At 41.3% G+C, this 21,480-nt stretch overlaps 1 protein-coding gene and 1 pseudogene across 11 annotated transcripts in view; one reads left to right on the top strand and one right to left on the bottom strand.

The window, feature by feature from the left end:
• The window catches only part of LOC308240171 (zinc finger MYM-type protein 4), a 143,705-nt gene extending 123,671 nt beyond the window's left edge, over window positions 1–20,034 (bottom strand). For 4 of the 10 annotated variants that reach the window (XM_080653106.1, XM_080653107.1, XM_080653111.1 and 1 more), the window contains exon 1: window positions 19,629–20,034. In XM_080653106.1, coding sequence (XP_080509232.1) covers window positions 19,629–19,667 — 39 coding nt within the window. In that variant the 5' untranslated portion in view covers window positions 19,668–20,034. Of the gene's footprint in view, window positions 1–19,444; window positions 19,590–19,619 lie in introns of those variants that run through there. The other 6 variants (XM_080653102.1, XM_080653109.1, XM_080653105.1 and 3 more) reach the window with 3 other exon arrangements.
• On the top strand, window positions 817–7,798 carry LOC308242558 (small ribosomal subunit protein eS12-like; annotated as a pseudogene). The gene is made up of 3 exons: window positions 817–834; window positions 6,736–6,860; window positions 7,557–7,798. The product of its transcript is annotated as a small ribosomal subunit protein eS12-like (transcript).
• Window positions 20,035–21,480: the final 1,446 nt, after the last annotated feature.

Genomic DNA, 21,480 nt, shown 5'->3' with positions numbered 1-21,480 from the left:
TTCTTCTTAATACTATGTTTCTATTTTTTCTTTTTTCCCCTCAATTAGACTTGTCAGAAACTTGCTTATTGATCTCTTCAAACAAAAATCAGCTCTTATTTTTATCAATCTATAGATTTTCCATTTCTTAATTCATTTTCCTAACACATTATTTTCAACTTTATTAATCCCCCCCTTGTGCTTTACTGAGGTTTATTTCATTGTTCTAACACAGAAAATTGAATATGCAATTTATTTTTTTACACTAAAAGTATTTAATGCTAAATCTTTTCTTTAGAGAATAGCTCTGCTCATATCCCAAGTTATGACATGGCAGACTCTCATTGTTATAATCTTTTTTCAATTGAGATACAAATGGCATATAACTCATTGTAATATTCCTAAGAGTTTTGTAATTAAAGTTAGTTTCAACTTGTTTAGCCCAAGAGGTGCTTAAAAGTTCTAAAATTTCCAAATGTTTGGGTTGTTTTGACACTTTACTCATTTCAGCTTCACTGCACTGTAATCAAAGAATGTAGTCTCTAAATTTTAAGGTTTTAAAATAAAGTATATCCCTCACCCGTTTGGCTCAGTGGATAGAGCATCGGCCTGGAGACTCAAGAGCCCCAGGTTCCATTCCGGTCAAGGGCATGTACCTTGGTTGCGGGCACATCCCCAGTGGGGGGTGTGCAGGAGGCAGCTGATTGAGGTTTCTCTCTCATCAATGTTTCTAACTCTCTCTCCCTCTCCCTTCCTCTCTGTAAAAAATCAATAAAACGTATTTTAAAAAATAAATAAAATGAAGTATAAATTATGATTAATTTCTGTAAATGCTGCATGGGCAAGTGTAAGAAGGTAATGTTTTCCCCATACTGTACCAAATTCAATTAAACTTTGGTTCCTCCATGAAATTTTTTGTTTTATGTATTTCAATGCAAGGCTTTTTATAATAATGATCCATGGCTTTGACCATTATCAATGAATGCTTAATGTAAATCATATCTTTACAAAGTCAGAAATTTGTAGCAGTTAATTATTTTTGCCATGAAGTTTTGTCTTAAAATTGAAATTCTAATTTTTGCTATATTAGCTTTATACTTACTTTTATTTTTAATTTTTATTAGTTTCATTTAAATTTCTCTTACAAATAACAAAGTATAGATTATATTCCATCTGAGAATGTTCACTTACATTTTTAAATAGTCTTCAAAAGAGTTCAATTATATAACATGCAAAACACTTAGGACAAACATTTCCACACTGGGTAGAAACTTCAAAGAACCCTTCAAAATATAAAATTTAAGACCATTTTTTAAAAAAATCATCAAGCCTTGACCGGTTTGGCTCAGTGGATAGAGCATCGGCCTGCAGACCAAAGGGTCCCAGGTTCGATTCCGGTCAAGGGCATGTACCTTGGTTGTAGGCACATACCCAGTGGGGAGTGTGCAGGAGGCAGGTGATCGATGTTTCTCATCGATGTTTCTATCTCTCTATCCTTCTCCCTTCCTCTCTGTAAAAAATCAATAAAATATATTTTTTAAAAATCACCAAATGTGATGGTCTCTAAATACCATTTCCACTAAAAGAAGCACAGGGTTCCTGATTTCACAGATGAGCCTAATTCATTCTGTACCACAAAACAAGAAAGTTATCAAAGATTACAGGAGTCATAACAAAATTACTCAAGAGCTAACTAGAAGAGCCTCTCACTGATCAAAAATGGTACAACAGCCCTGGCTAGTGTGGCTCAGTTGGATGAACTTCCTCCCATTCAACAAAAGGTCACAGGTATGATTCCCTGTCAGGGCACATGCCAGGGTTGTGAGCTTAATCCCCAGTAGGGGGCATACAGGAGGTTGCCAATGGGTATTTTTCACATCGATGTTACTTCTTTCTCTCCCTCTCCCTTCCTCTCTAAAAATCAATAAAAAACATTTTTTTAAAAGATGGCACAATAAACTGACACAAAATAAATATATAAATCCGTATGTAAATCTACTTATACTGATTTATTATCCCTCTCATTCCCTTCAGTCCTGCAAAAAAACCTTCATTGGTCATTTGTGGAGGCTGCCAGGGCATCAACTCATTCTTTAAAATTACAAAGAATCAAGCATTTATCTTGTCTTCTCTATATTAACATATTTCAAGGTAATAAGAAAAACAAAGTTGATAAGGGAAAATTCTTCTCTATAAAATAAGCATAGCTAATAGATAATGGAGAAATAAAAGAATTAAAAAAACGATCATTTTATAACCTCTAATGAAATAGTGAATTAAGAACTAATTATCGCCAAAACCGGTTTGGCTCAGTGGATAGAGCGTCGGCCTGCAGACTGAAAGGTCCTGGGTTCGATTCCAGTCAAGGGCATGTAACTTGGTTGCGGGCACATCCCCAGTAGGAGGTGTGTAAGAGGCAGCTGATCGATGTTTCTCTCTCATCGATGTTTCTGACTATCTATCCTTCTTCCTTCCTCTCTGTAAAAAATCAATAAAATATATTTTAAAAAAAAAATTAAAAAAAAAGAACTAATTATCAATGAATGCTAAAACCAATACATCAAATACTGAAAGGAACTTTTAATATATGAATTAGGCTGACATCACCTGCACTGGAATGAACATCATTAAAAGTGATGTGCTTCTACTAGAACACAGAATATGAAGGGGTCCAGCCAGCCCACCCCAATCGGGGCGATCTGGCTGGGCCAGCTGCGGGGAGGGGACGCGGGAGGTTGGCCAGCCTGCCCCACCCCCTGGTCAAACTCTGGTCAAACTCCCAGTCAAAGATACAATTTGCATATTACCCTTTTATTATATAGGAGGATTACTAAATTACTGCTAATTTGTTCTGTGTGATAATGGCATATGTTTATGGTTTTTCTTTAAAGACTATCTGTTAGGCCCGACTAGCTTGGCTCAATGATTGAATGTCAACCTATGAAACAGGAGGTCATGGTTTGATTCCCAGTCAGGACACATGCCCTGGTCGTGGGCTCGATCCCCAGTGAGGGGAGTGCAGGAGGCAGCCAATCAATGATTCTCTGTCATCATTGACATTTCTCTCCCTCCCTCTCCCTTCCTCTCTAAAATCAATAAAAATATTTTTAAAAAAGAAAATGTTACTGAGGATACTTCATTACATTACTCAGTGTCTCCTACTGAAGATTCACATCTGAAATTACTTTTAGAATCATTAGCTATAAAATGCTGTTTCTTCACAGATGTAATAATGTTTGTTCCATTTTGATAATGGGATATACTTAACTAATCATATTATCTAATCAATCGCAACATTAAAATGACCATATCTGTAATTTCCTTTACCACGGTCCTTATTTCTTTTCATCTTTTTAAATAAGTCTTTTTTTAAACTGCCTAAAATTCATTGTGGAAAGAAATAAAGTTGAGTAAATATATACAGAGAAATTATACCTAGCATAATAAGCTTTTTCCTTTTAATTACTTCTTGGGAATGAAATGGGAGTTTTTTTTCCTTTTGTATACTTTGCTTTAAGCTTTTTTTGAAATAGAAAAGTGTTAAAGGTAGTATGTTCTTGCTAAAATTAATATAGTATGTTTAAAAAAACACCCTATAGGCAAATATTTATATGACTTTATTCATAATTATCAAAAACTAGAAACAATACAATTGTCTTGAAATTGGCAAATAGATAAACAGTGGTATATCCATAAAATGGAATATTAGTCACAAATAAATGCAGCAACATCAATGATTCTCAAACATATTATGCTAAATAAAAGAAGAAAAACTCAAAAGGCTGCGTACTTTACGATACCATTTAGTATGATTTTCTGAAAAGGCAAAATTATGTAACAGAAAATAGATCAGGAGCTAGAGATAGGGGAAAGGCTAGCTATAAAGAGTCATAAAGGAATTGAGGAGGTGATGAATCTGTTCTATATCTTCACTGTAATGGTAGTTACCATACTATATGCATTTGTCAAAACTCTGGACAGTTCTAGGGTATATGGCAAAGATACCTACACAATTTTGACCCATCAACCCCCATTCACCCCACCCCCCAGAGCCATTTGGCAATGTCTAGAGATAGTTTTAGTTATCACAAATAGGGAGTCAGTGCTACTGGCATATAGATGATAAAAGGCAAGTATGCTGCTAAACATCCACAATGCCCAGGACAACTCCCCCCATCCCCAACAAAGAATTATCTGATCCAAAATGTCAACAGTACTGAGGTTGGGAAACTCTAATCTAGACATTACATTGAAGTTGTTACATAATCATGAGTAAATTAGATCAGGAGAGTAATCTAAAATCAGTAAATAATAGTTTCCTCCTTCATCTTCATTACTATGTATATTCTTTCCCAGTTTTCCCATCTCGGTTCATAGTGCCACTAACTATCTAGTTTTTCAAGGTGAAAACCTAGGGGTCAGTAGTGCTCTTTATTTCCCTACAGCAGTGGTCGGCAAACTCATTAGTCAACAGAGCCAAATATCAACAGTACAACGACTGAAATTTCTTTTGAGAGCCAAATTTTTTAAACTTAAACTTCTTCTAATGCCACTTCTTCAGACTCGCCCAGGCCGTGGTATTTTGTGGAAGAGCCACACTCAAGAGGCCAAAGAGCTGCATGTGGCTCGCGAGCCGCAGTTTGCCGACCACTGCCCTACAGTCATCAACAAATCCTGTTATCGGAGAAAAGTGTGGATGGTCTTTCTCCATTGCTATTGGGAATAGGGTTCTTGGGGTACCGCTGGAATAAGGATTTCTGGAGGCCCCATGGGAAGGTAAATTTGGTAGAAAGCTTTATTTGCATGGAGTTACATCCCTGCATTTCTAAAGTCCCATTTCCCTTAATCCAGTCCTGGAAGATGTACAGCTGGGGATTCAGTAGAGCTGGTAGCAAAGCCAGTGTCCAAAGTTTCTGTCCCATGTTGGAACTGGGTTCAGTTTAGCATTAGGCTAGATGCAAGTCCACTGCATGAGTTCCTCATGACTGTGGGCCATATGGGCAAATGCAGGGGAACCAAGAGAGCGCACCCACCCCCTGCAACAAGAGTCCCACGAGTCCAGAAAAAGCGATACAGCAAGAGTGAACTTCTTTGTTTTGGGGATTAAATATCTCAAATTTTCCCGTGCTTGCAGCAGCCATGCCTACTATGGCCAGGTGTGATTGACAGAAAAGTTATCTTCTCTATATCACCTAGACTTTATTGGTCCTATGTCCATTCTCCTCCTATCCAGTCCCTTCCTCCAGAGACCTGCTGGGAATAGACTGGTGGCCCCTTGGGGAGTGTTAAACTCCAGCTTCCTGGCAAAGCTGCACAAATTACATACCTATAATATTTGGTATTCCCTTTGCTCCTTTGCTGTTATTAATAAATGGGTTAAATTACAATGGTATCACTATCAACTCCACCTCCAAAATATATCACAACCAATTCTCACCATCTCCACCTACCCTAAACTATGATTACTTTCACATAAGAATTATACCAGTAGCCTCCTAATTGACCCTGTTTCCCATCTTACTCTCTGAAGTTCGTCCTGCACACAGGATCTAAAGGAATCTTTTAAATAAATCATATTTTAAAACCATACACTGGCTTCTCAGAGAAATATCTAATATTATTTCTTCCCATTCCAATCACTCACAATCATAGTATCCTATGCTGTATTGTTTTTTCACTACCTGAATTTATTTTATCTATTTCTTATTATCTATCTTGCCCCCACTACTAGCACAGACCTTGTCTTGTTCATTATTATTTCTCCAGCACCTACCGTAAAACCATGCTTGATACATGTACTAAATATTTATTGAATGAACAAATCTCTTATACTGAGGTTGTTCTATTGAGGCCAAAGAGGAACAATACAACTCTGAAGGAAGGAGACAATCGACAATCTCCGAAGTGAACTGATATTCCCAATGTTAGTTAACCAAAAAAAAAAAAAAAAAAAAAAAAAACAATCAAAAAAAAAGTTATAGGTTAGAATGGTAGGTTGTTAGAAGAAAGGGGGAAAAATTATTTCCTCCAGATTTCAACCTGCTTCTTGGTTCCAAAGAAAAGATGTTCTCTGCTCACTAGAAGACAGGCTGAAGGCTCAGCAGATTAATGTTGCACATTTCTCCTGGGATCAACCATAAATAAGAGCCAACTATGTATTTTTTAATTCCGCCTATACTAAACTTTTAATAAAGTCTTATTTAAAAGTCACAGCCTGGTCTCAGCTCAGCTGTTCTGGGTGGAATTAAGCAAAGATTCTGTCTTTACATTTGGGCTACAGGGCCAAAGTAGAACCCCTACTAAGGCTAGCACGATAATAACAAAGAAAATCAGAAACTCTCCCTGAAAGAAAAGTAAATGTCTAGGAGGAGAGTGAAAGCTGTGAAAGAACCTGTCTCTTGACAAAGAAAAAGAATACAAATAGGAACTATCTTGGGGAACTGCAATAGTATTAAGGGAACCAACTTGCTACCTTATAGATGAACAGATTTTCATTTTCAAATATAAAGCTGTCTCCAAGTGTGTAAAATGAATGGGGTAGAGGAAACAATAGAGAAGGGAGAGGGAAAAGAAGAGCTGTAAAGGCATGAAAAGTAAAAAGACAAAGCAAGCAAAATGAGAACTAGATCTAGGGTGGTGGCAGTAGAAACAAAGATTTGTTTGTGCCCTTTCCCTGCCACCGCGGAGCTGCGCGGAGGCAGAGGCTTGGCTGTGTTCAAGAATCGGCTCTACCTATAACCCACCGCCACGGCCGAGGAAGGTATTGCTGCTGGAGGCGTAATGGACGTTAATACTGCTTTACAAGAGGTGAAGATCGCCCTCATCCCCGATGGCCTAGCGTGCGGATTTCGCGAAGCTGCCAAAGCCTTAGACAACTACGTGTATAGATCTCAATACGGTGGATTTGAACCGGAACAAAACTGCAGCTAGGGAAGAAAGCGTGAAGTTCAAGGTGTTAGCACAAAAGTTCTGAATGGCATCCGTTCTCCCAGCCCTGGGCAAACTATGGCCCACTGGCCGGATCCGGCCCGTTCGGCTGTTCTATCCGCCTGCGGAGCCGAAAAGAGCGGAGGATTCTCTTGCTCTCCCCTCCACTCCTTCACCATCAGCAGTGTTAACATGGCAACGTCGGGAAACATCGCCGCAGCTCCTTCTTCTGAGTGGGCGGATTTATATCCACCCATTCAGTAGAAGGAACAACCTCTCAATCTTCCAGAGGCTCCTTGTAATGCCCGCGGACGCGTCTCCGACATCACCCTGGGAATGCGTAGACACCTTATCGTGGTGATGTAGGGAGACACGCCCCTGGAGAGCACAGTATCAGAGCACAGTTTGAAATGAATAAAACTATTGAAATAAAAAAAAAAAAAAGACCGTACCCTTTTATGTAATGATGTTTACTTTGAATTTATATTAGTTCACACAAACACTCCATCCATGCTTTTGTTCCGGCCCTCCGGTCCAGTTTAAGAACCCATTGTGGCCCTCGAGTCAAAAAGTTTGCCCACCCCTGCTCTAGACTCTCGATTCCAATAATTACAGGCTGTTGTTGTTCCTTGTGATTAAGCTAGGAAAAGGCGCCAAGCCCACCTATGTGTACTGGTTACTGGCATCCAACTGTGATGAGCCTATGTACATCAAGTTGGTGGAGGCTCTTTGTGCTGAACACCAAATCAACCTAATTAAGGTTGTTGACAAGAAACTAGGGGAATAGGAAGGCCTCTGTAAAATCAACAGAGAGGGAAAACCCCTTAAAGCAGTGGGTTGCAGTTGCGTGGTGGTTAAGCACTATAATCTTTATTTCAAATGCAAGAAATGAGCAAATAAACTTGGATTCTGTTTATCAAAAAAGATGTTTCTTTTTTAACATATATTTTTATTGACTTCAGAGAGGAAGAGGGAGAGACAGAAACATCAATGATGAGAGAGAATCATTGATCTGCAGCCTTCTGCATGCCCCCTACTGGGGATAGAGCTAGCAACCCCAACCCGGGCATACGCCCTGAGGGAGAATAGTCATGACCTCCTGGTTCATAGGTCAATGCTCAACCACTGAGCAACACCAGCCAGGCGAAATAAAGTTTTTAAAATCCTATCTGAAGTAATTGCCGTAAGACTTAACAACTAAAACTAGATCAATAAGGGAAAGGATTCTTGCAAGATGACTGAGGTTTCCAATTTGGATGACTAGAAGACAATAATTAAAAGAGACTACAGGAAGAAAAACAGGTAGAGAATGGGGTACTATGGGGAGCAAGTATTTGCCAGGTAAATAGAAAAAGAATTCAGTTTAAAAAAAAAAAAAATTGAGCCGTGGCTACTGTGGCTCAGTTGATTGGGTGCCTTTCTGTGCACCAAGGGGTTGCTGGTTTGATTCCCAGTCAGGGCACATGCCTGGGTTGTGGCTCAATCCCCGGTGGGGCATGTGGGAGGCAGCCAATTGAAGTTCCACTCTCACACTGATGTTTTTCTCTCTGTCCCTCTCCTTCCTCTCTCTAAAAAAAAATCAACAAAAATATTTTTTTTAAAAAAAAAGGAGTTCCACCCTGGCTGGTGTTGCTCACTGGTTAGTGTTGGCCCTGGCACCAAAGGGTCACGAGGGTTTGATTCCCAGTCAAGAGCATGCACCTGGGTTGCAGCTTTCATCCTTCGGGAGGCACTCAATAAACTTAAATATAACAAATATATTAAAATCCCTGAGGTCAGCCCTGAATGGGTATCTCAGTAGCTAGTTTGTTCATCCTGATACACCAAAGTTGCAGGTTTGATCCACATCAGGGCACATACAAGAATCAACTAATGGCCCTGGATGGTTTGGCTCAGTGGATGGAGCATTGGCCTGCAGACTGAGGGGTCGCAGGTTCGATTCCAGCCAAGGGCACATGCCCGGGTTGCGCACTCAATCCCCCGCAAGTAGGGGGCGTGCAGAAGACAGCCAATCAATGATTCTCTCTCATTGATCTTTCTATCTCTCTATCCCTCTCCCTTCCTCTCTGAAATCAATAAAAATATATTTTTTAAAAAGAACGAACAAATGAATATATAAATAAATGGAACAAGAAATCAATGTTTCTCTCTCTAAAATCAATAAATAAATAAATTTTTTTAAAGAATCAACTAATGAATGCATAAATAAGTGGAATAACAAATCAATGTTTCTCTCCCCACCCCTCTTCCTCTCTTTAAAATCAATTAAAAAAAAAAAAAAAGAAATCCATGAGTTCATAATGATGATATCCCCTCCAAAACATAACCTTTGGAATTTCCTAAGTCATCATTCATTCTTGTAAAAATTGGTAAAATAGCCCGGCAGGTGTGGCTCAGTTGAGCGTCAAACCATGAAGTCACTGGTTCGATTCCTAGGCAGGGCACATGCCCAGGTTGCAGGCTTGATCCCCAGTATGGGGCATGCAGAAGGCAGCCAATAAATGTTTCTGTCTAATCGATGTTTCCACCTCTTTCTCCCTCACCTTTCCTCTGTAAAATCAATAGAAACATATTTTTAAAAAATAAAAGTTGGTAAATAAAGGGGAAAATATAAGTATTCACTCTGCTTTTCCTGTACAAATGATTATTACAGGGTAAACAAATAATCGGTGAAGAAAAAAATTTTTTGAGACAGAGAAATATTGATTTTTGTTGTTCCATTCATTTATACATTTATGGACTGACTCTTGTTTGTGCCCTGATCAGGTATTAAATCCTCAATCTTGGCACATCAGGACAATGCTCCAACCATATCTAACTACTAATGTTCTAGCCCTATATCTATTAATTTGTGGGAAATATGAAGAGTAACATGAGCAACCCAACAAGGGCTGACGAATGTAGGCAAGAATCATCAATGGCTGATAAATTCAAAAAGTTAAAAGTTAAGAAACTACAATATTTGGTTCCCACTGACAGAACCTAAACTGATCAAAATTAGCATTACTAAGATTATGTGCCTCCGAGTGACGTAAAAAAATTCACAGCATCATTTAATACTGCTCCACTGGTATGGATGGCTCAGTGTCGACCTATGAACCAGGAGGTTCGATTCCTGGTCAGGGCACATGCCTGGGTTACAACTCGATCCCCAGTGGGGGGCATGCAGGAGGCAGCCAATCAATGATTCTCTCTCATCATTGATGTTTCTATCTCTCCCTCTCCCTTCCTCTCTGAAATCAACAAAAATATAGTAAAAATATATTTCTTATAAGAATATATTTCTTCTAAAATATATTTCTAATAAGGAATATACATTAAATATATATTTCTAAGTACCTATAGAAATTATAATTTTACATTTATATTTTCTTTAGTAAGTAAAAAAATAATTACATTTTCAAATGAATCACAAATATTATCTTTAAAATCACTCATAAATTTAAAATATTTAGTATAGCCCTAACCGGTTTGGCTCAGTGGATAGAGCCTCAGCCTGCAGAATGAAGGGTCCCAGGTTCGATTCCAGTCAAGGGCATGTACCTTGGTTGCAGGAGGCAGCTGATCAATGTTTCTCTCTCATCCGATGTTTCTAACTCTCTATCCCTCTCCCTCTATAAAAAATTCAATAAAAATATATTTTAAAAAAATAAAAATAAAATATTTAGTCTATATTTCCTTAAAAATAAACCGGAGTTGTGAAGATATTTTTTAAGATTATGTCAAAAAAGAACATATTTCTTAAGCAAAATAATTTGATACTTCCTGAGAAGTAATTTACAGCTATTTGATTTAAATATAATTCAATTTATTTTAACAACCAAAAATTCCAGATAATTCTGGACCTATACCATTATTATATACATTATACATAATATATAGTTATTATCCTACTAGAGGCCTGGTGCACAAATTCGTGCACAGATGGGGTCCCTCCGCCTGGCCAGCAATCGGGTCATCTTGCCCAGTCCCAATCGGGGCTGGCCGGCCAGGGGGAGGGACCGTGGGAAGTTGGTAGTGGGAGCACACTGACCACCAGGAGGCAGCTCCTGCATTGAGCGTCTGCCCCCTGGTGGTCAGTGTGCATCATAGTGGTCACTTAGGCTTTTATATCTATAGATATAATAAAAGGCTAATATGCAAATCAACCGAACAGTGGAACGACTGGTCGCTATGATGCACACTGACCACCAGGGGGGTAGACGCTCAACGCAGAAGCTTCCCTCTGATGGTCAGTACACTCCCACAGGGGGAGCGCCACTCAGCCAGAAGCAGGGCTCACAGCTGGTGAGCACAGCAGCAGTGGTGAGAGCCTCTCCCACCTCCACAGCAGCGCTATGGATGTCCTCAGGGGAGCGGGCCTAAACCATCAGTCAGACATCCGGAGGGCTCCCAGACTGCGAGAGGTCGCAGGCTGGGCTGAGGGACCCCCCCCCCACCACGTCCACGAATCTCGTGCACTGGGCCACTAGTATATTTATATATTACATAATTATACAATATACCATAATTACCTGTTAATACATTATATATAAATATATTGTAATTATATGAAATTAATTATATATTAATTATTGTGTTATATTTTAGTATAGTGAATTCTAATCCATACTAGTTATCAAACAGTAAATTTTTCAAGTAGTACTTGGTCCTGGTTTACCCTACTATACTATGGCCTTGAGAAAAAAAATCTCTATACCTGTTTCCTCTTTTATAAAATGAGACAGTAATAGTGGCTACTGTTCATGGAATTAATAAAGATTGAAGGATATGTTACATATAAAATACTTAGAATAATGACTGAATGTAAATGTTTACAATTACCAAATATCATTATTGACTAGAGGCCCGGTGCATGAAAATTCATGCACTGGTGGAGCATAGCTGATGTAAGCCTCAAGCTGTGACAGTCCATGATTCACCTCGCAGCCAATGCTACCACCAGGCTACTCCCAGCCAATGTCTGAGTATGGTGTGTGTGCTACAACAGGACAATTTGACAGATGCAAGATACCTCTAATGGACAACTTTCATCAAAGACTTCCCACTGATCTAGCCAAGACTCTTTTTTTATTTTTTTTTAATATATTTTATTGATTTTTTACAGAGAGGAAGGAAGAGGGATAGATAGTCAGAAACATTGATGAGAGAGAAACATCGATCAGCTGCCTCCTGCACACCTCCCACTGGGGATGTGCCCGCAACCAAGTTACATGCCCTTGACTGGAATCGAACCTGGGACCTTTCAGTCCGCAGGCTGACGCTCTATCCACTGAGCCAAACCGGTTTTGGCAAGACTTTTTTTTTAGAGCAGCACTGTCATCTGCAGCTCTTCTTAACCCATTCTCCCTTCCCTTGGTCCTTTCACAGATCTTGGACCAGCGCTGTAGACTTAAGGTTCTTCCTTTCTACTTCTTCTCCAGCCCTTTTTATCCTTCACAGGGATTTCATCCAATAAATCTTTTGTACATTTAAAAAAAAAAAAAATTCATGCACTGGAGGGGGGGTCCCTCAGCCCAGGCTGCCCCCTCTCACAGTCCGGGAGCCCTCAGGGCAGGAGGCGACCCGGCAATCAGGGGAAGACAACGCCTCCATCACACCTCTGCTGCTGCCACTGCCGGCAGCGCAAGCCTTGGCCGGCCCTGGTTATTTCAGCCTCAGGCAGCCCTAGGCGGCTAGGCAGCCGCCATCCAAGGCTTGCCTGCGACTCGGACCGGCCCTGGGAGGCTGGGCAGCCACCATCCGAGGCTTGCCTGCGCCTTAGGCCGGCCCTGGGCGGCTGGGGGGCTGAGGGAACTGGGCACCGCCATCTTATGGCTGTGGGTGCCACCATTTTTGAGGATGTGGCAGTCAACTAGCATATTCCCTCCTTATTGGCTTGGGTGCCGCCATCTTTGTGAGGGTGTGAGGTCAATTAGCATATTCCCTCTTTAATAGATAGGATAGAAACCTCTGCTAGCTACAAGATGAACACTGAAAATACAGGATCATTGCCAATACTAGAATGGTCTCTTCAAATGGGCTCTCTGTACACAGAGCCAATGCATTCTTAGGGCAGATGATTTATACTGTGTACATGACCTGAAAATATTTTTAATATGTACTATCATGTTTTTAAGTAACACATTTAGCAAAAAGGCAAAAGATAAAAAAATAATTAAGGAATTAAGAAGGATCAACCTTTGCAATTATTTTATTATAAAATCCTATATAATAAAGGCCTAATGTGCTAAGTGTCTGGTCGTCAGTTCAACCAAAGTGTAATATACTAATGATATGCTAAGGCCACTCAACCACTCGCTATGACATGCACTGCCCACCAGGGGGCAGATACTCCAGCGGGTAGATTAGCTTGCTGCTGGGGTCTGGCCGATTGGGAATGAGCAAGATGGGCTGGACATGCCCTGGAGCCCTCCCACAGTCCCTCCCCGGCTGGCCAATCTCCCATGTCCCAGCCCAGCCCCAATCGAGCACCAATGGGGTCCCTCAGCTTGGCCTGCGCCCTCTCGCAATCCAGGACCCGTTGGGGAATGTTGGAGAGCCAGTTTTGGCCTGTTCCTGCAGGCCAGGCCGAGGGACCCCACTGGTGCAGGAATTCATGCACCAGGCCTCTTATCCTATATAATAAAGAGCTAATATGCAAATGTTTGTCATGCCCTCACACCGTCATGCCAGAATGGCTCATATGGGAGAGAGGAATGGGGACCAGCCAGGAACAAATGAGCTCACGAGAGAGGAATGGGGACCAGCCAGGCTGCAGCCCAGAAGAGGGACAAGCTGCCCACCCCGCAGTCCCAGGCGCCAGCAGCTGGGGCTGCGGCCTGGGAGAGGGACAAGCCGCCTGCCCTGCGGTCCTGGGCGCCTGCGGCTGCAGCCCAGGCAAAGCCACCCGCCCACAGTCCCCTGCAGCTGCAGCCTGCCCGGGCAAAGTGGGACCAGGTCCTGGGTGCCTGTGGCCGGCCAGAGGGAGGGAAGCCCGGGTCCAGGTGCCTGTGACCAGCCAGAAGAGGGAATCCTAGGTCCCGGGTGCAGGGCAAGGAGAGGCTGTTAGGGGTGGTCAGGCCAGCAGGGGAGCAGTTATGGCGGTCAGGCCAGTAGGGGAGCATTTAGGGGCTATCAGGCAGGCAGGCAAAGGTTGTTAGGGGTGATCAGGCAGGCAGGCAAGCAGTTAGGAGCCAGCAGTTCAGACTGCAAGAGGCAGTTGGACATCTCCCGAGGGGTCCTGGATTGGAGAGGGTGCAGGCTGGGCTGACCCCGTGCATGAATTTCGTGCACCGGGCCTCTAGTATTAAATAAAAGCAATCCAAAACAATACTTCTCCATTAATCCCATCACATAATAAAATCAATGCTTTAATTCTTTTCATGTTATATTCTACTAGAGGTCCAGTGCACGGATTCATACACCAATAGGGTCCCTCGGCCTGGCGTGCAGGGATTGGGCCAAAACCTGCTCTCCAATATCCCCCAAAGGGTCCTGTACTGCAAGAGGGCGCAAGCCGAGGAACCCAACCGGTGCACGATGAGGCCCGAGAGGGGCCGCAGGAGGACTCCAGGGCATGTCCAGCCCATCTCGCCCAGTCCTGATCGGCCAGACCCCAGCAGCAAGCTAACCTACTAGTCAGAGTGTCTGCCTCCTGCTGGTCAGTGCACATCATAGCGACTGGTCAAACGAATGGTCAGACATTTAGCATATTAGGCTTTTATTATACAGGATTCCTTATCTACATGCATGTTCAATTTTTACACATTTACAATATAGATAACATTTTATAGTCTACATTATTACTATTATACCACAAATATTTCTCCATTTTGCAAAATTTTCCCTCTTATTCTCCATTTCCTTTTTCATCCTCATCCCCTGAGGGTGATCAATAGTAATAGCCTGGCCTGTATCCTCCACAACTTTCTCCAACTTCATACACATTCAAGTATAGACACATATATGGGGAAGGAAGAAAGGACCGTTTGTTTTTACAAAAATGGAAGCATACTACTTAATAAATATACCTTCTCTTTCTTTTAAGCATACCAAATCAAATTTAATATTCAGAGAAGTTCTAATATGAAACTGATACAACTTACTAGACCAGGTAAAATACATACATTTACAAAACTTATTATTTTCTATGTAAACTTTTAAAAGACATAGGGATTTCACTCTAAAATATGGACACCAGCCCTGACCGGTTTGGCTCAGTGGATAGAGCGTCGGCCTGCGGACTGGGGGGTCCCAGGTTCGATTCCAGTCAAGGGCATGTTCCTTGGTTGCGGGCACATCCCCAGTAGGAGGTGTGCAAGAGGCAGCTGATCGATGTTTCTCTCTCATCGATGTTTCTAACTCTCTATCCCTCTCCCTTCCTCTCTGTAAAAAAATCAATAAAATATATTAAAAAATATATATATATATGGACACCAGATTTCATTAGATCCCATGCTTTATGACAGTTTGTTATAATATCCAAACATAAAATAATTTCGCTTAGAACAAGCCTACCTAATAAATTTTAAAGCTTATTTTAGAAAATAAAGTTTTACAATCTTAAAAATTCACTAAAAAATATCCTGACTTTAAAGTAAGAGAGAGGATGTATGTGTTTAATACTAGCTTTCATGTAAACTTGGTGCTTTCTACAGCAGAGATGATAGATGGATATACTATGATGCACTTGCTTCCTCAAAAGTTCACAGAGAGACTAGCATTCAGATATGGTCTGAATACAATCATATTAATCTTATCTAACCCTGGCTGATGTGGCTCAGTTGCCTGTTCAATTCCCAGTCAGGGCACATGCCCAGGTTGCAGGTTCAGAGCCCGGTCAGGATACAGGAGGCAATCAATCGGATCCATGTTTCTCTCTCACACATGGATGTTTCTCTTTTTCTCTCTCTCTCTCTTCCTCTTTCTCTCTCTCCCCCTTCCTCCCTCCCTTCCCTTTCCCCCCTTACTCTCTCTAAAAAAAAAAAAAAAAAGAAAAAATTCAATAAAAGCTTTTTTTTAAAAAAAAAAATCTTGGCCAATACATACCTATTATTCTAACAGCCCACAAGCATGAAAATAAGACTTCAGGCAGGCCTACAAAGAACTTTAAGGTTGTTAAACCCAATGACCTTAAAATACACTCTCCCACCTTACCATAACCCAGAAAAATCAGAAGATCCCTAAATCTGGATCCACAGGAGAGAACTTTGGGATAAAGAGGATGATAAGAAAGATTTACAGAAGCTCCCAAAAATACAAAGCAGATAAATTGGTACTAAAGCCATAGAGCCTCTACTGTAACAGGTTAACTTCTCTTACCAAAAATCAGTATGTTTTCTGAGTTCCCATTACGTGAATATCACAGGTTTCAGAGATGCAAAAAAGCAATGAAATGGGCTCTACCGGAAAGGAGTTCACAATTTAGCAAGAGCCAAAATATATTACCCTAATAATCACAAATACCGTAACACAATGCCTAGCATAGAGCTCATCAACTAACATATGTGCTTAACAACTTTTTGTGAGTTCTGATTATAAAAGTCAAAGGCAGTAAGCATCATAAATATAATGCAATTTCAGATTAAATAACAAAGTTACTATCTACGCTTATTTCGTTTGTTTAAACTTACCTCAAGGAAACAGTCAAGTTATTTTAAAAGATACTGTACTGCATAGTCCCTACTAATTTCCTTGGAGTATACATATGGAATTGACATGGAGTTTATCTCCCACACACACGATGGAATCCACGTTTATTGTGCACGCAGGCGATGGAATCCAGGTGGAGTTTATCACGCACACAGGCACATGATGGAATCCACGTGGAGTTCATTGCGAGTGGTGCCCGCATAGAAAAAAAGCACACATGTACCACATGTACCATTCAGAACAACCCTACTGAACATTCTAACCAAATATCAAAACCAAAATGGATTAGGGAGCCCAAAAGATACTGAATGTAACCCTCCACCACAATGAAACTGGTAAAACTAAAAGGAAACCTGTACAAGTGCTATGTATTTTACATGTTGTTAAAAGTTTAGACAGCTAAAAAGTTTAGACAGTTAAAAGTTTTAAGTGTATTATAAAAGAAGAATATGTTTAAAATCTAGTTGAATTTGTTACCATAGATGTTTTCTAGAACATTCTATTTTATAAGGTGAATAACAACAACTTTAGTAGAATTCAGAGATCTCCTTGAATGACATTAAATATCTAAAGTAATTTACCCCCATTATTGGTGGCCATATGCCATATGGTCAAGCCTAATGAGGAAGAATCCAGTTTAAAACTCAAAGCTTGGAGCACACCTAGGCTGGCAGACCAAACTCTCAGCACGCCCACGCCGGAATAGCTTTCCACACAGGTAAAACCAAAAACCTACTTTTCCAAAAATGTACCCTGATGGCGTCTACTCTCAGTACCGTGGGGAAGGGAGGGAAATTCTTTGTACATATTTGTATAAAAATTATTGACTTTCCTTTTGGGGGTTTTCTTTTTTTTTATTATATTTTATTGATTTTTTTTACAGAGAGGAAGGGAGAGGAATAGAGAGTTAGAAACATCAATGAGAGAGAAACATTGATCAGCTGCCTCCTACACACCCCCTACTAGGGATGTGCCCGCAACCAAGGTACATGCCCTTGACCGGAATCGAACCTGGGAACCTTCAGTCCGCAGGCCGACGCTCTATCCACTTAGCCAAACCGGTCAGGGCAAGGGGGTTTTATTTTTTTTTAAGAAAAAACAAATTCAGTAGATTTAGACCTCTGAACTTTTTTTTTTTTTTTTTGAAGGTTCACTCTCCACAGTTTTCTATGAGAAAAATATATAGAGACATTGGGAGATTTTAAAAATAAAAGAATTTTCTAAAGGCAAAAAATAACAATAATAAAATAAAACTCAAAGCTTGAAGAAAAATTTAAAAACACGTGCATTCCACACCCAATATTTATATTAAATGAACCACTTGGACCTATTTCATACAGCTTAACCTGTTCTATCTATGACTAATTATTGCATGAGGATCTAAAATTTTATAAAACTAATACTATAAACATTAAATTTTAATTGCTCAAAATGCAATGAAATGCCTAAATAACTGGTGAATGGATAAAATATAGCTAAACATTGATTAAAACAAGTACAGTAAAATGTTAATGGTAAATCTAGGTTGTGGGTATACGGATGTTCCCTGTAAACTTCTCAATTTTGCTGTGTAGTTGAAAATATTTTCCTAATAAATTGTTGAAAAAAATACTAGACACTTCTTTGATTATTTATAATTCAAGCTTTTAAGGAGAGAAACATAGATTAAAGAAACGCCTATGTGGCGTCCAACACAAGGATTTAGTTGAGACAAACCTGGATTGAAATCCCAGCTCAATGTCTTAACTAGCTATCTGATCTTAATTACTTAACCCCGCTATGCCTACATTTCTCCTCATCTGAAAAATGGGTTTTACATAGAGTTAAATGTGAAGTTAAATTTTTCCTAGAAACCACAGTGCCAGGCATATAATAAGCACTTACTCAAAATGTTAGATGTTAATATCATGAGATTGCTAATTTTGTGCTAAGAACGATCATTCTCAATAGAGACTAAGTAGTGCCCGGCTGGTGTGGTTGGGCGTGCACCCATGAGCCAAGAGGTCCCCGGCTGGATTCCTGGTCAGGGCACTAGCCCTCACTGGCGGCACGATCCCCAATAGCGGGTATAGAGGGGGCAGCCAATTCTCAGATTCTCATCGATGCCCTCTCCCTTCCTCTCTCTCTCTAAAATCAATAAAAACACATTTTTTAAAAGATTAATAATTTTTTCCGCGGTTGGCTTAGCACTAATTTGATCATTTTGAGACCATTCCCAAAAGGAAGATTCCTGATAGCGAACTCACTGCTTAACATTCTGGGGGAGGAGAGGAGAGGGGGAGCTGTAAAAGTCTGAAAAATATTGCTCAATCGATAGCACAATATTGTTCTCCATCTGAAAAAAGTCATTTGGAATTAAATTTTAAAAGTTTCAAGACAAACTTTATAAGGCACTTAACAACTACAGAACTGGCTTCACCTCTGCAGATTGGTTAGGTACATCCTTGTGTTGACAAAACTTGCCATACTCTCCCACGTTCTTAATTGTTGGTAAAGAAACTAGACTAGAACATGGCATTTATAGTTGCCAAAAATCTTTCTCCTAAATCAGGACATGCCGACGACCCCACTTGTTCACAGGTGAGAGCACGACCTCTACCTTGGTCTATAACGGTAAAGGGGAGAGGAGGTAAAAGAGGCAAGAAAATGAATTCGCGATGGTGTTACCAAAGAACCCTCGGGTTATCCCTGATGAGACCCCCTCACGACTTTATTCCCGCCACCACCGCCCACACCGGTCCTCTCCCCAGTTAAACTTCCAGACTGATTTATTAAAGATGCACTTAAGAACATGACACGTCCCATCCCCAGGCCCAAGTAACCGACCCCCAATGCTGGAAAAATTTTTTAAAGCAAACATCCCCCGCCCCTCCCCCTCCCAACCAGCAGCAAATCTTTGTCCCACCTGCCGAAGGAGTACTCTCCAGCGCGCTCCAGACCCAAGGTTGCCTCAGTCCTGCCCGCAACCTTCCCCGAACTCGGCGACCCTCGACGAGCCTGCGCTTGGCCATTCCCGGCCCCGGCCCGGGACGCAGCTCCCGCCCCGCCCCCCGCCGCCCGCCACCCGAGTTCAGCCTCACCTCACCTACCCTCCTTCGGGGGCCGGACTCCACCTCTCTCTCCGCCATGTTGGGCCCCGCTTGGAACCGCTGCGGCTCCCGGCGCGGTGGCGGTGCAACCTCTCGGGCCCCCGGCCCCCGCCCACACTGCAGCCACGGCCGCCTCAAGGCAGCTTCCTGGGATCCGGCCGAACCTGGTGCCTGAAAGTGGGGAGGTGGCGGGTGCTGCGCGCTGGGTGGGATATCTTGCGATCCCACGGGTGCGCGCGTGGGCGGTAGGGCCTGCCCAGGAAAGGGGGTGGGGGCTGGGACTCGGGGGGTTAATGGCCTCCAAGGGGCCCCGTGAGTAGGATTATTTTCTCTCAGAGAAATTCCTCCGCCTGCGGTTTCTTAAAGGGATCACTAAACCAGCCCCTTGCGCGCGCCCCTGATGCGCAGGCGCACCTTAAGCCCCTCCTTCCTTTCCCATCAAGCCCCGAGTCCTGAGCCTGCGCGGTAAGTGGCCCAGGGTAGGCCAAATCCTGCGAGTCTTTGCTTGCCAACAGCTACTCCCACCACTCAACTATGGCCGCTGCCTTAAAGGGACCGTGACACAGTGATGAAGGAGGAATGAAAGAAATTAGTGAAAGGGCTATCTGGAGAATTGGGTGAAATGTTGTTGGGGGTGGTCCAGATCACCATCTTACATCTGATTGCAGAAATACCATTGTATAGAGAAAATGATGGTGAACTGAAGTTCTCAGTGGACCTCTGAAGGTGAAGAATCCCAATCAATGAGAGAACAACAGCCCGTCATTTCAAGGAGACACAGATTCCCTGCCTTTAGACAGCATGGTCTGAAGCACAGAGCGTAGAACATTAAGGGCCAACTGATTGCCTAACCTCAAATTAGGTCCTCTGGTGATTCTGAAGACTGAACAAACAACTGGAGATCGTTTCCTCAATAATTTGTCCTTAGAATATCTAAATCAAGAGTATTTTAGGAACCATCTACTCCAATGCTCCCAATGGTAAAATTCCCTGGTCAAGGGAAGTAATTTGTCCCAGGGCACCTAGAGGCTGGTGTGAATAGACTGAAGATTTCAGTCACCTTCATCCAGGCTTTTCAACACACCAAGCTGTCTTCAAACCAAGAGGTAATTTTTTTTTAACCTAGAAGATTAAAGTTCTACAATACTTTAAGAAATTTGTAATTCTTCTCTGAAGATGTGCCATGATTTGCAGATATTATGTGTCCTCACTCACCTCCATTGTAGCAGCTTTGAGAATTTGACTTAAAGGATAAGCAACTTAATCTGAATCAGAAAACTGGGAAATAGACTTGGGTCTATCTTGCCCTGAAACCGAAGCTGAGGATGCCTGAAGAGAATGGGGCCTTGATTCATTCCTCTTTACCCATTCCAGTCCCCTACCTTAAGGTGGAGAAAATTGCCCTAATGGTTTTCATGATGATAGCTAGGGAGATCATATGTAAGAAATGCAAAGAAGTTACCTCTGAAGATCATTCCCCATGACAAAAAAAAAATAAAAAAATTCAAAAGCAACTCTTAAAATCACAGGATAATGAGATGTAAACTTCTGTTTGTCACTTTAACTTTTGTGTGTCACTTGGTGGCTCTTTTGAAACTGAGAACTTTCCTAATTTTCCTGAAAACTATCTGCGAAATTGCTGGAAGTTTCCATGCTGATTCTTGCTTAGGCCTGTTCATCTTTAATTTCACTTCTGCATAGGGAAAAAGGGAGGAAAGCCAAAAGAAAAAAATATGTATATTTCAGCCAGAATTTTACAATGTATATTTCAGTCAGAATCTTTCATTCCATGTTCAGAACAAGGAGGAAATAAGAAGAAAAGCCAAGAAAAAGTAGTTCCAGGGAATGTGGA

This window comes from Plecotus auritus (assembly GCF_963455305.1).
Source record: "Plecotus auritus genome assembly, chromosome: 2".
Lineage (NCBI taxonomy): Eukaryota > Metazoa > Chordata > Mammalia > Chiroptera > Vespertilionidae > Plecotus > Plecotus auritus.
The sequence above is the reverse complement of the archived record's forward strand: the minus strand, read 5'-3'. Positions and strand labels throughout refer to the sequence as shown.